The following is a 16,544-nucleotide window of genomic DNA, read 5'->3' as shown; positions in this document are numbered from 1 at the left end:
ACAATTTATGCATCCTAAGGAAATGCCTGATGAGGAACATCTGCTCACCTCAATCTGTATAATGCATGATGTAAACTCCATATCAGAAGCACCTCTGTTATGGCAGTCATTTTTGGCTACCCGACGGGCTGTAAAGAGATCCATGTCTGTTAGAGTCACCTTCATGACATCCAGCAGGCACTTATAGGGAGAGTTACTCCCATCACTGGGACTTTCAGACTCTGTAGCATCTTTATTCTCAGTCTGGCCAAGTTTGCTTTGAAAAGGAGAGTGCCCATTGGTGAAAGAGTGCATAGTTCTAGCAATCTTGCCATTGGGGTCAACACTTGAACCTGTGTTTATTTCGCCAGTGAAGTCTGTGTCTGTGTTTATCAGACTGCAAGCTATTTCTAGTCCATCATGCCTTGTGTCTTCCTCTAGGTTGCCATAAACGCTGGCTGTCATGGGGTCACCTTTTATGGGTGGGTAGTATTGCTCGAACAAGCTCTCTGTCATGCTGTGTACTTGCTTAGTACCAGTGCCAGGTCTCTGTGCCTTTGACCGAACTGCACTGGCTTGGTCCTTGGCCATCTCCAGCTCATCATGTCGCAAGGTGCCCACATTTCCATCCAAGATAAAGCTGTTTGTGATTCGCAGTCTTCCTAGGTCTGTCACCAGCACTTCGTCCGCCTGAGAACTCTGAGGAATCAAGAGGATGGGCGAGTCGGCTTGAATATCCAGTTTGATGCGGGCTCCTCTGGTGGCTGTTTCATTAATCTGCAACCATCAGATTTCAGCTGATCACTGTTCACCCTTTGGACTGTACATAGACATTTCTACACCTTGCTTTTTTTCTCATGCTTGAAATCTTTTTTGAAACATTATTGTTTTCAACTAGAAGAAACTCAAAACTAAAATCAAAACTGGAGATATTAACTTATGCAGAATCACCTTATCATTCAAATTATCAGTAAGTTTTGTAAGTTTAATGTCCATACAAAAATTTTGAACTGATGCTGACTGTATTTATGATTTACAAAGTTGTTCGCATTTCCAGTCCTTGCATGATCTTGTGTTAGGTTTTGCTTGTTCGTGTATGAACATACGTCATCATGAAACTGCATTTTCATGACCAGGGGAATTCTTCTCAAGACATACATTGTTTATGCTGCTCTTCTCCCCCCTTCCCCCTCGTACCAGGATTGGCCCAAAAAATTCTGGTCACCTTAGTCCAGTATTGATTTCACACAAGTTTTAATTTTATCAATGCCCAACTGTTTGTTCGCATAAAACACTTGCTTACCAACTAAGTCTTTATGTCACAGCATTAGCATTGCGTCATTTAACCCATTCATCTGTTACCCTTAGTAACACAGTGCACTTCCTTCTTTTTAATTTTTATGTGTATTTTGTGAAGTATGTAATTTTATTTAAACTTATTACTATACTACTGCCACAAAAATACATTTAGTTTTAAATTGTAATGAAACAAATGCAGCAAATTAAATTTGAAATTCGTGGTACAAAGTGATTTTAGGCCTTATTGGTCTATCATATTTTTTACTTTAGTAGAGTGGTCGAGGTTTGAAATACTTTGAGAACCACTGCCCTTCCCCTACACACACACACATGGTGACTAAAATGTACCCTTTGTCCTGCAGAAGCTGCTCGCATACGCCCCAGCACGTCCTGAAGTTGCAGAAAGTGCTGGCAGAAGGCCACCAGTTCAGACTGAAATCGATTTGTGTGCACATAGCGAATTGATGACATCTTCAGTTCCACCGATATGTCAAAGTCACGGACTTGGGTAAAATCTGGAAGTCCATACCTAAAACAGACAGCCATACAGATTAAAATGTGTTAAAGTTTCTTTTTAATAACAGTTGCATACTATCTTGTAACTATCGTGCAAATTTACACAAAAATGAAAGACCTTTTTCAAGAAAAAGAAATATTTATCTGCAAAGAAGCAGAAAAAAAGAGAAAACAATGAATAGAGAAAAATTATACAGACAAAGAAAAATAGGAAATGAGATAACAGAAAGACTAAAAGTGACTGGACACAAAATTTAAAACTGAATAATGACCAAGAAAACCCCTAAAGGGAATGGGACAGAAGAATAAAGCAAATGATCTGCTTAAAAGAAACTCACTTGAAGATCTTGAACTGCATGACCTGCTTGCCCACAGACACAAAGCGCTGTGTGTAGCGGGAGCCATGGGGAGACTGGTCCAGCAGGGACAGACTACCCAGCTGCCCACTCAAGGACATGTTGCCCTCCCGCAGAGAGATCTGTGTACTTAGGTTAGCAGCTGTTGCTCGGGCCAACTCATATTCAGGCTTGTTAAGGATAAGGGTGAAGCTCTCAACATGGAATTTTATTTCCGAGTTGATCACCTCTTGTAAATCACCTGATGTAAAGAACAAAAATAAAAATACAAACGGTTCACAGTGGTAGAAACAAAACCACCTAGTGTAACCACCATCCACTGTAATTCTATGACTGTCATTGTTATTGTCATTACTATCACTATCATCACCATGTGATTTTTGACAGATTTTGAATTATTATTAGAATAAAACTTAATAACAAATCAAAAAAATTAACATGAACAAGTGAAAAGAAGCAAACACAACTTGCTATGGAAACAAGAGGGATGACAAAAGACATAAACTGGTGACGTCTCAACAGAAATATAAATAAGTCTCTTGGGTTCTAGTTTTATTAAAGCTAATAACCTTTTCTGTGTGATATAATAATTTATAATCATTTAGAGAGTGCAAGTTCCTGCATGAAGGTGAACTCAACTCACCGTGCACAAAAGACTACATACCAATAATCAGTTACTGAGTTAACCATGCAATACAGAAACACAAGCATCAGCAAATAGATAACCCATGGCAAACATGAATAAAGTGCAAAAATGAAGATGAGGAACTGAAGACCGGGAAGAAGAATTCACTTGATTATGATATTTATTTAAGAGGTAGGTTTTGAGGTTCTTATCAAATCTCAATTCCTTTCATACCACTTGCTATGACAGTTGCACTTTTGGCCTCTTCCTGGGCAGCACTGGTGGGCTGATTATCGGCGCTTGAAGCCTGGGTTGGATCATGCACTCGAGCACCCATGCCAAGAAAGTCTAGCAAGACTACCCATGTTTGAAGGTTGATGCTGGTGTCCAGGCAACTGAACTTGACATTTATAAAACGATTTGTCTGCAAGGGAACCAAACAAGGGCTTATTCCACAAAAGTTCTGCAACAATGAGCAGTATCTTCAGCTCTTTTATATCACACACATGTGAGTGGTTCACTGGGTCTAGAGAATGGAAGGGAAGGGTAGAGTTCATCTCTCCTCTGCTTTCACCTCCCATAATAAATTAGGTACCCATTTCTGCTAGACAGCTGCTGGGTGGGTAAAGGGAGTTTTCATGCCAAACGCCCAAGCAGCCTCAAAGAAACCTTTTGCTTTACAAATGAGTGCACTGACAACTGGTCTACAAAACCTCCCTGACAGAGCAAATGACAGCAATACAGCTCAGAAATATTAGTAGTAAGAGGTCTTATAAGGCTAATAAATATGGCAAAACTAATGCATCTTACTTTGTTGTACTTGCTGATGAATTCTGGTTGCTTCTTGTCAACCAGGATAACATCAATGTGGACGAGATCCTCAACATGTAGTTCTGGCTCATGCAGCATCTCTTGCAGGTGGGGGGTGGGTGGAGGAGTGTAGGGGTAGTCACTACGACTAATAGGGAGAAGTGACACTTTACATCAAAAGAAATTTGTGCATGCTTTAATTATACTGAGCATTGTATTTCACTATCAGGTCACTCCTTAGACAACTGATTTCCTACCCAATCCAACTGCCTTTGTATATTACACTTGAAGAAAGGCCTTTCAATTTTTAAGGTGAGTAACTTCTAATAAATATTTTGAAATATAAGGCAGGATTTTATAATGGTGAGAGTGTTGGTGGCTTAATGAAGGCATAGCAAAGATGCAGTTTATGTTTAATAACTTTTGCAAACAGGTTGTACTAAAAAAAAAAAAAAAAAAAAAAAACAAAAACAAGAAGAGCACATTATTTTGTTTCGATTCAGCATTTCTTGCAATTTTTTGTTATCACATTAACTTCCAATTTTACAGAAAAAAGTATTAGAAGCATTGAGCTTACCTGGAAGTGGGGCGCCTCAATGTCTCTTTCTGTCTGCCACTGGACAAACCAGGTGTTGTCTTTGCATGTGCAGATCCAGCATGAAGATCATGGAAGCTGGATGGCAGGGAGCGTGGCATCTGGGGCACAGGTACTATGATGGTGCTGTCAGGACAAGAGGTGGACATGAAGGTTTTGTGCTCATAGTGCCTCTCGTGCCTCTGCTCCAGCTGCGGACTGCGGGAGATCATGATCTGGCGATGAAAGGACTCGGGTGGCTCTAGCAGGTCATCCATTTGCAGTGATTTCAGTCGGACTTTAAGATGAGTGGTGGCTCTGTCATTCTTCTCAAAGTCCACAGCAAAGTCATAGAGCTGCAGGTTAACAAGGCCCTGTTCACCTTCACCAAAGTCCCCACGCAGTTCAACTTCAAAAAGAGGCACCTGGAACTGAATGCGCTTAGCCAGGAAACTGGATACAGATGGCTCTCCTTCAACATGCACAAGTCCTGGTATTGAAGATGCCATACTGCTGGCCTTTTTCTCGTGCTGTCTTGTTACCTCTAAAAGAGTTCCATCTTGGTGAAGGGTCTCTCCAGAGCTTGACCCATCCCTGCTGCCTTTGGTTCCATTACTAGCCAATGAAATGGGCTCCCCTTGAACAGTAACTGTGCTACTTACCTCAGATACATCCTTGCTTACTCTGTTCACATCTGTTAACACCTCTGCATCATAAGTGAGATTGTCCATCGTCTGCAGTATCTGCTCATATACCTCTTTAGACAGCCCTAGTTTGATGGGAGAAGAGATATTAATGGAAATGTCAAGAACTGAAGACACTTCTCTATATTCGTCTCTTTCAGGCCAGAATGTAGAGAAAGATGATGGACGGCCTATTGTAAATGGCTTCAGGCCTGGTCCATCAAGGTTATCCAAACCACTGTTGATAAAAAATGCATCCAGACTTCGCTTGTGAATTGTCAGGTCCACAGCAGTATCATACAAGATGGGCACACCTAGCTCGTGCGTAAGACCAGAAAATGATGACGATGATAGGCTGCGACCAAGCTTCTTATTTTTGTCAAAATCAACTGAGAAGAGATTCATGTTGGTGAGAGAGATGTATATCTTGTCCCTGGCACACATGTCAGCAGCATGTAATGACATAAACTGGGACAACTTCAAATCTTCACGGTTCTCATTTAGATTCATGTGGTCCCGACTGCCTGTGTTGTCCACAACAATCTCTCCAAGGTGAGCAAGAAGAACCTGGGGTTAAACAGTTCACATCAAGATCTGTTACACTTGATTTACAAAATAGCCTTACGACTCTTTCTAGTTCTTTTCCTTGCACAAATGAAAAGTACATACATACCTGCATGTATAAACACATATTTGCATCAAAACTTTCCTCCACAACTACCTCTTCCTATCACAAATTAAGCATACCTACATAGTTACAGACTTAAACACACATCCATTCACGTAAACAAGCATATATGCATGCACATATACACTCTCTCCCTACATGCCAACTACCTGTGGACTGTTTGGTGTGCGTGGAATGATCAAAACAGGAGTCTCCATGCGGGCAGTAAGCATGATGCTGTTCTTGACCACACCATCCTCTGTGATTTGTGCCACTCCATCTCCTCCTGCGTGGCTCTTGTCAATAATGACATCCTCATCAAGAAGCACTGTGGTGGTGATGTCTCCAAATGAATGTTCCCGCTTGAGTGAGGTGGTGGAGTGACCCTCCACAACGTCTTTGTCTGCTCTGCCACCCACCATGCCCATGGCAACTTCTGTGGCAGCAGTTTTGATGGATGTGGCCACTGATGACATATACTCTTTAAATTCTGACACACAGTCTAGAAGTTCATCCAGAAACTTTGGGCAGTGGACGTACCACAGAGAGGCCATGTCAAAGGATGCCTCCACAACTTCTAGTTCGTTTAAAGACTCAGGATTGCCAGTACTGAACCCTGCACCACTGCTGTTGGAGTGTTTTGTGATACTAAATTGACATGCAACTCTTCCACTTGGTTTGATGGGAAACACATCAGAAAACGCCCGCTCATCAAGAGCTGTTCTAAACATGTCTGCATGGGGACAGAAAGAGGCAGATGTAGACAAGGGAGTAAGTGGCAACATGGTGGTGTTAAGGGCAGGTAACTGTGTCTGACCAATGCTGATCACCTTCTGATACCGTGTGCCTTCAGGCACCACATCCAAAAGATGCAGGCCACCTAGGCTCCCTTCCACCTGCCAGGTAGCATCTGCAAGTAATGAAGGAATAATTACAACTCAAAACAAGCAAACTAACCAACAAAGTAATAAAGATCTGCCTCTACCTCAATTCTCAAGCTTGAAATTTTAATTTAAAATAACTATATCACAATTGAATTGACAACAAGATAAGCTGATATAAAGAGAATACAAGACCACTATGCCAATATCTCTTGCGGCCATATGCTCCTCAAGGAGTAACAAGGAATAAACAAAAAAACATGTCGATATTTTATATTTCTGCTGTTCTTCACAAGATGTGACAAAGACAGTGCAGAAGAATCATGTTTCTAGCTATACAGATGAGTGATGGCAAGTAAATTTAAAAAGCTTCCCAATCCCATGTAGCAGTAGATGAAAAACTAAGCCTTTGCACTTAAGAATAAAAATAAAAAAAATAGTACTGCAGTTTTCAGCATGTCTCCTTGTGCCTTCTTCAGTGTAAGAAGAACAATTAAATTTTCTTTCTTTGATACTCACCCAATCACATGTCCATAGAAGTTAGTCTATTGTCAATCAAAATGCCTGCCACAGTTCCATCCCTCACTATAAACTCAAGTGAGGTGTAACCTACCTGGCCAGTTACTTCCCCTTGAGACTTAGTATATACCCTTAAATGGCCCCCGTCTATCAGCTGATGGCCAGTTCTATGTTTCTGAAAACTGAGGCAGCGAAGAGAAGGGAGGGAATCCAAGTCATGTCATCAGGTAAGTAGTATGTTATTTTTTTTTCTTTAACTTTACCCAGTGACCTGATGTCAGGATAACAGAAAATGGGCAAAGGGCTCAGGCTAAGGTAAATCCTGACAAGCTAATGTCCTGACCATAAGGCTGCCCATTTCTGTCACAGGCAGACTCCTGGGTAAGAGAAGAAAGGTTGCAAACCAAAATAAAAGAAGCCTTCTGTCTTTAATAGGACCACCAAAGGAGAGTCATGTGACCCATTCAGGACTGTCCTAACAATTCAAAACCATCAAGGTATGCTGCCCTTTGTGTTACCAGCAAAGATTGTAATGACCAACAAAGGCTGAACTGAGTAGCTGCATGGTCCCTTCTGTCAGCACCAATCATTGTATTCAAAAAGACGTTTCCAGCAGAATGAGTTGAAGGTCAGATGGGTGAGTACACAACGGGAGGGTACTAGCCACCTTGCTCAGTTGAGTTTCTAGCAAGGGAAGGAACTACAGCTGACCAACTAAATGGTAGCAAAGTCTTACGGTTGTTACATCATCAGGTGAAACTGAAGGGGGAAAACCCTACAAAAACAAAACAAACTTCTCACCCAGTGTGCATTGAACTTTGGCACAGGACATGGTTGCTGTAGCTACCTTTCTGGCAACCTTTTCTCCATCTTCTTCAAGTATTCGTAGCAAGAGTACGTTAAGTCGCTTGAAGTTTGCATTAATGAACAGGCTGCTGCTCTCCTGTAACATAAGCATCATCAGAAATCTCCCTTTTCAACAGCTGGAAAGTTATAGAACTACTTTCAGTTTTTTTTCTATTTTTCTGTCTTTCATATGTCTGTGGACTGACAATCATGTTCAAGCTGCAGGTCATAAATGCCCTGACTGCTGACTGTATTTCATTTCACCTGATGGTACTTTACTTGCCTTTTCTGATTTCCCCATGGTCATTGTTTGACTGGCAGAGTGACTACTTCCACCATAAGTTCCTCTGGATTTAACAGCTTCGTGGCTGGGAAAAGTTCGTTTGAGGAATCCTAGAATTTCCACCAAGGTCTCTTGATTAGCTGTAAGATGCAAAGATAGAGTGTAGCAAGAACTAATAGTCTGACATGATGTAAATGCAAAAGTGATTTTGAATTAAAAAGTAAGAAACTACTATTGATAATGCCATAATCTCCTATATGCATTCATCCATTAAGATAAGAAAAGTTTATATTCTCCTATGGAGGTACTCAGAATAGACATATGTAAGTCAGTCACATAAATCAAAAGGGCAAAATATGCATTTCTTGGCTAACCAATGAAATCTAAACTGTTGAACTGCAGGTTCAGAATGTGCATTTCCGTGGTATTTGCTTGGTCTTTAGTTGAAGTTGTCCCATGTGGTGAGGAGGGGGTTTTAATGATCTCAAACTCCAAGAAAATCAGTGCCTCTGATCGTGGTTCACCCCCACTTTCATCTGTCAGGTCTTGCACACAGGGCTTCTGGGCCGCTGACCCTGCATAAAGAAGGACCAGTGCACTAAATCACAAAAGACTGTTAAGGGAAGGATATGACATAGGAAAACATTTCACTGAAAAGCCTAACAGCAGATCTGTACAGGCATGCAGGAACAAGACAATCTCCTAACAACTCATGGAAGATGCACAAGGTAAGATCTAAACTGAATGTCTGAGATAATGATACAATATAAGGGGTTCAGGAGCAAAGGAGCTTCACAAACAGGAAAAGAAAACACAAACACTTTTTCAGTCTGATGGACATTAAATATATGCATCAAATAAACATTCAAAAAGGAACTCAATGTTAGCTGGCAGGAAAAATGTTCATTTAAAATGGAGAAATAAATCAGTCAGACAAAATCATCTGTCAATCTGGTAGGAAATGTGACCATAAAAAAAAAACAATTCTTGTATTTATGCTGTTGTCTATATCTTGCATGTTGACAGACATACCTCGATGCAATCTAACAGCAAGTATATTTGAAAGACATGGACTCATCCAAACACAAGCATCCTATGAAACTCAATGAATATAATTCATATCCTAAGCTCCTTGCAAAAAATAAATAAATAAAATAAGGATAAATTTTTAAAAAAATTGAATGACTGATATGACGGAGACTCAGTTTTGATCTCCCATATTGACAGACACACTTCAGCACAATCTAACAGCAGCTACATACAAAAGACATGGACTCATCCAAACACAAGCATTCTATGAAACCCAATAAATATAACTCATATCCTAAGTTCATTGCAATATATATATAAAATAAAAAATTGAATGACAGAGACTCACAGTTTGGCATCACAGAATGGAGAGCACTGGCAAGTGCATCATGAATGGCCTGCAGGCCACTAGATGAAGCAGACGCTGGCACACCAGGGGATGGGGAGCGTGGTGAGGAGGGGGAGGAAGGTGACTGTGGAGACACAGGAGAACTGATCTCGGATCCACGGATACTTCCACTCAAGCTGTCTAGCCTGCAGCAACAGTAACAACACTTCAAAACATAAGTCAAATGGAATTCTTAAGTCCACAAGCATTAGTACAATCCATCTTCCTTGTCACCATTGATAAAAAACTTGTCAGTACTGCACATACCAAACACCCACTGATCCATACAGTTTATCATGGACTTCCAGTGGTAAGTGTCACTGCATTAAAGATTTCATAGAACATCAAAAAAATTAAAGGAACGAAAGCCTTCTACTCAAAATCAAAAATGCATGTGCACACTGAAAGGTTTTTTTACTATGTGGTTGTTGCGCTATAACATGAACTGGAAAGCAGCACGAGAAGTATGCAGACACTGACCCTCTCACACATTATGTCACATAACTCAACAACAGAAGTAAACCCAGCATACTGCACATTGTGATGAGAGGCAACTAGCAGCTCAAAGTCCTGTCCATAGCTCTGCAAAGCATCCACCACTAACAGACTGTGAACTGTCAAGGCCAGGGAAGATGTGTCTGGTTTCTTCTGGACACTTGCTTGAACCCCAGCCACTCGCAGCTCAAGCAAAGCCTGGCCTGCATTTGGAAAGAAAAAATCCATGTTCAAAAGTAAACCTTTAAATTCCTGTTACTTCTTAAGATGTATCCAGCATTGATTGAGAAATGAATATGCTAGCTGTGACCATCTGTTGTACTGGACAATTATTCAAACTCACTACCTATTGGGAAGTGTGAAAGCCTTTGTTATGCTCTAGAAATGAAATTTTTATTGTTACTTCTCTTTTTTTGAGATGATGTAAGTCATTTAAAAAAAAAAAAGACTGAAAAGAAGGCACTGCACCTTGACTTTGGATCTCTAGGGAAAGACTGTTGATACAAAACTGAAGCAGAAAGAGTTTGTTATCCAAAGGCGTTCCACTGTCTTCTGTCTCCACAGTGATGCTAAACACAAGTACAGGAATTTGTGTGTGATATATTCAAATCATAGTATGGCCCTATTTTTTTTAGTTTCATAAATATTTTAAGCTTTAAAATGTGCAGCTTGTATTTTAAAAATCAAGTAATTTCCCCAGTAGAATGTGCCACTCTTTTCTTGGCAGTTACAACTCTGTAATTTCTGTACAAAAAAAAATTAACAAAAATAATCAACCAACCAACAGTTGACAGATCTGACAATAAAACCAAGTGTAATAAGGTATCAGATCTTTAAACTGCAAGGATTGCTAACATTCAAGTTAAAACTAGCTAAGAAAATGCACTTATGAAATTCATATGCTGGGTACATTCTGCTTGTAATAAAATTAAGAGAGGGATGAAGATACCCAAAAAAGGAAGAAACTGACAGTATAGAAAAAGAAATAAAGTAAGAAAAACAGAGAAAGAAGGAAAGTAATGCACAGGAAAGAATTGAAAAATGTCAAAAATAATTTGGAGAAAAAGAAAATGAGAGAACATGAAAGTGACAGTCAACAACCTTCCAAGCAGACCAGAGCTAAAATAAAAGGTTGTAAGCAGTGCTCACTCAGTCTCACGTGGAATATCACTACTTGATGGTGCGATGCTCATTCCAAAGTTTGATGATGACAAATTATGGGATGACATAAGAGAAGACGAGCTGCTGGAGGAAGACAGGTTGTCTGCACAGGTTCGTAAAGCCTGAATCTGAAAACCGTTCTCATAAGGTTAATGTGATACCTCCTAATGGAGTTAAAGGAAGGTGATTAAAAAATAATACAGCTCAATAAAATAAAACAAAAATCTTACTTTAATGAAAGGCCCTTAAGTCTTTGCATGAAAATATATGCTTAAATACTCTATGGATTGTCTGTTACATAACCGGTACAACTTACAGATTAACCAAGTCAAACATCAAACAAAATCTAAGCACAAAGTTGCTAGCAGATTAACAGACTGTTTGTTATTGAAATGTGGTGTGAATATCTCAATAAAATTTTATCCTAAGGCAGATACAGACTGATCTAAATTTTTATTGCCACAGTTACCAGACATTTCCAGTTCTTCCATGTTCACAAAAAAGCCTTCATCTAGTTTAGAAAATTACACTTAGACAACCCGAGAGAAAAGTGACCAGCTGACCTTTCTCTCGTTAAGGTGAAAGGTGAGAGAAGGTAGTGTGCCCCACATAGTGGCAGTTGGCCATTGTGGGTCAGATGTCACTATCAGCCGTCTGCAAATCACATTTCAACTCAAATTTAAAATCCTTATCATAGCAATAAAGAAAACAATACTAGCTACTTTGAATCAATGAATCTGATGTTTGTTCCAACAGTGTGTAAGGCAGAAACAGGAAAAGCATCTGATTAGAGTATATTTGTATTTATAAATCCTATTAAAATAATGGGTGACCTACACAGAGCTAGAGAAATGGCAAAATGAAAAAAAAAATGCCAGCAAACCTTTCAAGCTGCAGTGAGATACTAAACCTATCCAAGATGTGCATGAGACTGGTGCCACGAGCATATGCATGTCGCCAGTTGTCATGGAGACGTCCAGTAAGGACTTGCATTTCAGTCAACTCTATTTTATATCTGCAACATCCCCCAACCCCAAAATCAAATAAGCAAAAGGCATATTTCGTGGCTACAAATGATGTAGCACAAATAATTCAGTAGATGTCTGTCATGTGGAGAAGATGTAGGGAGTGACAAATCATCAGTACATCCATGCAAAACTAGCAGGTATATGTTAATCATGTACAACACTAAGTTATATGAAAAATAACATATAAAAGCATTTTTTAACATTAACACAAAGCTACAAATATTCTTTACTCCTCTGCAGGTTCTCTGGAGATCACTAGAGACTCCTAATCTCTATTTGAACTTTAAAGTACTGAAAGCACAGCTGAATCTCTCTCCATCACAGACTAATATTTTTTGTATTCTCATAGTCATCTGCATGCACTTCTACACACATATCATGCAAAGACCCTCCCTTTACCCAGTTATAAACACACACCTGGAAATTTTGAATGGTGCAGATGAAACTGTCTTTAACCCTAAAACTCACTTTTCATAGAGTTTGTCCATCATAGCTGCATCAGTAATGTTCAATGAAGGTGCATCTTTTTTGCCAGCATCAGCGCCTGTCTGCATGTCCTGACTCCCCTCTTCATTAGGTGGTGTGGACATGGGGGTCTGGAAATCTTCTATACAAAAGAAAAAATTATCTTCAGAACTAGCTAAATATTAAGAAACAGTCCAACACTGACTATACAGTTGTTACACAATTGTACCACTGATGCATTAGCAGCCAGTATTATTCACATTAACTACCACAGAAGTGGTAAGTACATCAATAAATAAGCTAGAATTGAGAGAATGAGGGCAAAATGCTGGTCAAAATGCCATTTTATTTTGGTTTCAGCTTACTCAACCCAGTCAACACAGCATAATCGTTACTATAGGCAAGGCCGCTACTAGCCCCAGCAAGAATAATTCTGACCATACAGTGGAACCTCGGTTAGCGAACGCCTCGGATAGCGAATATTTCGGTTAACGAACAAAAATTTTGTTAAAAGTTTGTCTCGGATAGCGAACAAAATTTCGGATAACGAACAGCCACGTGAACCACACGTGACCGACCAGCATGTAATCATTCGCGCTCGAGACACAGTTACGATCAGTTGTTCCTTATCTATGCGCATCCTTCTTATTTAGTGATTGTTGTGCTTTATTTTAATAAGATAATCCTCAATAATGGCCCCAAAGAAGATTAAAAGCAATTAATAGCAGTGAGGTAATGACAAGGAAGCGGCCAACAAATGAATTGAAAAAGGAAATGATTTCAAAGTATGAAGGTGGCATGCGTCTGTCGGATATGTGATGTCGTATTACCGAAGTGTTTTACAAAAATGGCAGAAGGAACACACACTGCACAATTTTTTTCATTTAACCTCAAAGCTACAGAAAAAGGAAGTCACCCCCGATTTTATAATGTCACGTGTGCTCATGGAGGGGGAATCAAAGCAGTAATTCCACCCCTTCCTCCCCACACCTGCTTCCATCCACGCCGTCAAAACGGCAAGTGTTCTGATGTTTAAATGCTTTCGTTAATGTTTTTATGTTTATTTAACACCATTTATATTGCATTATAACTGTTCTCATTAAAACAAATACCTATATAGCCTGTAACTTTCAAATATTAGCGAGTCAACAGGGGCTGGGAACCAATTAAATCTATTTCCTTTATTTCTTATGGAAAACATTGTTTCGGATAACGAACATTTCGGATAACGAACAGCTTTCGAGAACGGATTAAGTTCGTTAACCGAGGTTCCACTGTATAACTCAGGGTAGCACTCTTGGTCTGCTAATCATCTGGTGCCTTGATAGAGTTCTCATCCAGTGTAAGTTGTACTCTTCAATCAAAAATCTTTGCTTGAACCATTAAGATTTAGGATCAGTATATGTAACACACTGATACCGACCAGGCCATTTGACTTGGGCATCAACTAAGTTCACCTCATCTCCTTGTGTAAGAGAGGCATTGATGTTCTCTGACAATGATCAACTTTATTTGTCCCAGTGGGCAATTTGAACATTGGAAGGTGTTCTAGTTACAAAGTAAAAGTTAAAAGCTGTCACCAAAATCTTATAACTGTTTCTGCCACTTGTCACCAAAAATTTATAACATATTTCTGCAAAAATGCATGCTGCATGCATGTATTCATCCATCCAACAACAAACAGTCTGAAAACAGGTGATGTACACAGCTGATCTAAACACCAAATACCTAATGTTTACTTACCTTCTGTTTCTTCATGACTGGTTTTGGTTTCTACTGCCTCATCTTCTGCAGCTATTGTCTTGAAGCGAAAATTGCCCAAGTCCATAACAACAAGTGGTGGATTGGCTTCATTCAAGTGTTCTGGTACAATCAGCTTTGGTGCACTTATATCAAAATCTATAAACCATCGCCCCTTCCGGTTCTGTAAAATAAATTCTACAATGTATAGAGTTTATGACTGTAAACAAACAACTGTAAAATTACAGCATGGTCCTGACGTAGGCATTGTTACCACATGCATTATAAAATTGATAAATACAAGACTTTCCCGGATGAGGGGGAGGGGGAAAGGGGGGAAGGGGACAGCTGTGTGGTTAAAGCTCTGGCATCTGAATCAAGTGTCGCTGGTTTGATTCAGACTTCACAGAGGGTTGGGAAAGGTGAGGCAGCAAGGCAAAGATGTGCACCGCCCTTGAATAAAGCTGCTGCTGAGAAAAGTGAGGTCTCTTAGCACTTCATTCCCTCGACCTTAAAAAAGGGTTAGGGGATGACATTTACCTTCATGGTACATCTTCATGGGCAAAGTCTTCGTGGGGCACAGTGCTACCTATTAAAATAAGGGAGCTGTTATAAGCATCCAGCATTGCAAGTCAGATGTACAATCATAGCATTTTGTTTCACAAAACCACTCACTTCCGCTTCTAGCAACTGATCAAGTGTGTGTTTCAACTCATCCTGGGTCTGCTTCCGCAACTTCTCAAACTGCCATGATGTCACTGCAGATCATCAATGAACAAGCAAGTACAATTCTTAGTCAAACATCCTAGACAAGCCTGCTCTGAATGATCTTAAATTTGCAGATTTTTCTGCTTGTGGTAGTCAAAATGGAGAAAAAATATAATCTTTGATCTTTGTTCACATCTGCTTTAGTGTCCACATAATTTTTCACTCTAAGAAATGAGAAAATTCATTCTTTTCAGTTTTTCACCATCAATTTTAATCTGCACTAAAAAGAGTGTATATGCAGCTAGCTGCTGACTGAAGCACTGGTCCATAAGGTGAAATAAGCAAAGGCTCTAATGTCAAGCAAATCAAACTGAGCATACTGCTTACAAGCATTTGCACTCTTGTACAGAGATGTGCTGGGTACAGTAAAGACCTCCTTCATTCTATGCAGCAAGGCTGGGGTATACACAATATCAATGGGTCGGGTGGTCACCAGTGCCCTGCAATTGTCATCAAACATTCGCTAGACTGAAATGTATGCAAAGTTAATTAAGACTTGTACTTTAATCTCAATCACGAGGGGGGAGGGGGTGGAGGGGGGAGGGGCTGGAGAAAGCTATATACTAAAAATCTGCTGTTTATATTTCAACGAGTAGAATGATACGTAGGTTAACATTCTGTTAAAGAATATTAGGAGCAAAAAATGGACAGGAGGGCTGGAGGGAGGCATAACCAAACATACAAGTACATGCATGAGGAAGGAGACTGTTGTCATCACTCACTTGTATTTAAAAGAGCTGTTACTGGGGTTCTTCTCATACACCAGCTTAAAAAACTGCCAGTTTGGATCCGACATTTCTTCCTTTGTCAGCAGTCTCCCCTTCTCTGCTGCCCTCAACTGTACAATGGGGTTCGCTGAGCGGCTGTTAGGGTCCTTGGAAAAGACAGTAATTAGTTTTGGCAAATTAGGCTATGCACAGTCAGGAAAAGTAAAGATCCACACACAGTGGTCAGTAAACTTTGTAAGCAGTTCATGGTGCCTGGAACAGAGCATATGGAAGACAAAAGCCCAACCCTTCCCTTTCACTACATTGTATTTTATCCTGATTTAGAAGGTAACAAATATCAATGTAAGTTAAGCATACACCAATGTCTGGAGTTTTCCAGTAACTGGTCCAAGTAAGCCTCAAACCAATAACCTTCTGCACCAAACGAGCATAGTCCCATAAGGCTAGTGAGCCTCATTTCATACCAGTAGCTGACAACATATCCACCAATTATTTAAAAAAAGAAATCCTTCTTCTGGATAAGACCCTTCATGTTTCCCTTCTTCTAAAGATTTATTTGGGATTTAAATGCTCTATCTCATCATCACTTTACAGAGAGGATGATAAAAGGAGATTCAAATTACATCAGAACAAGATCTAAAATGCAAGCATGTTCTTTAGTCTGTTTTTGCGTGTGTGTGTTGCACACATGTGTGAAGTTTGAA

The 16,544-nt window shown here is 39.8% G+C and overlaps 1 protein-coding gene across 5 annotated transcripts in view; it reads right to left on the bottom strand.

Moving 5' to 3' along the window:
* Positions 1 to 16,544, bottom strand: part of LOC112566074 (vacuolar protein sorting-associated protein 13D-like) — a 63,491-nt gene that overhangs the window by 37,625 nt on the left and 9,322 nt on the right. For all 5 annotated transcript variants that reach the window (XM_025242016.1, XM_025242014.1, XM_025242015.1 and 2 more), the window contains exons 16-36: positions 15,835 to 15,986; positions 15,440 to 15,552; positions 15,020 to 15,102; positions 14,348 to 14,528; positions 12,608 to 12,746; positions 11,995 to 12,126; positions 11,675 to 11,765; positions 11,100 to 11,239; positions 10,419 to 10,519; positions 9,988 to 10,153; positions 9,417 to 9,601; positions 8,413 to 8,613; positions 8,039 to 8,178; positions 7,711 to 7,852; positions 5,680 to 6,419; positions 4,163 to 5,409; positions 3,586 to 3,733; positions 3,010 to 3,199; positions 2,133 to 2,391; positions 1,627 to 1,807; positions 49 to 756 (exon numbers count right to left, since the gene is read on the bottom strand). In XM_025242016.1, coding sequence (XP_025097801.1) covers positions 49 to 756; positions 1,627 to 1,807; positions 2,133 to 2,391; positions 3,010 to 3,199; positions 3,586 to 3,733; positions 4,163 to 5,409; positions 5,680 to 6,419; positions 7,711 to 7,852; positions 8,039 to 8,178; positions 8,413 to 8,613; positions 9,417 to 9,601; positions 9,988 to 10,153; positions 10,419 to 10,519; positions 11,100 to 11,239; positions 11,675 to 11,765; positions 11,995 to 12,126; positions 12,608 to 12,746; positions 14,348 to 14,528; positions 15,020 to 15,102; positions 15,440 to 15,552; positions 15,835 to 15,986 — 5,439 coding nt within the window. The remainder of the gene's footprint in view (positions 1 to 48; positions 757 to 1,626; positions 1,808 to 2,132; positions 2,392 to 3,009; positions 3,200 to 3,585; positions 3,734 to 4,162; positions 5,410 to 5,679; positions 6,420 to 7,710; positions 7,853 to 8,038; positions 8,179 to 8,412; positions 8,614 to 9,416; positions 9,602 to 9,987; positions 10,154 to 10,418; positions 10,520 to 11,099; positions 11,240 to 11,674; positions 11,766 to 11,994; positions 12,127 to 12,607; positions 12,747 to 14,347; positions 14,529 to 15,019; positions 15,103 to 15,439; positions 15,553 to 15,834; positions 15,987 to 16,544) is intronic.

The sequence above is a fragment of the Pomacea canaliculata genome, linkage group LG6 (genome assembly GCF_003073045.1).
Source record: "Pomacea canaliculata isolate SZHN2017 linkage group LG6, ASM307304v1, whole genome shotgun sequence".
Lineage (NCBI taxonomy): Eukaryota > Metazoa > Mollusca > Gastropoda > Architaenioglossa > Ampullariidae > Pomacea > Pomacea canaliculata.
The sequence above is the reverse complement of the archived record's forward strand: the minus strand, read 5'-3'. Positions and strand labels throughout refer to the sequence as shown.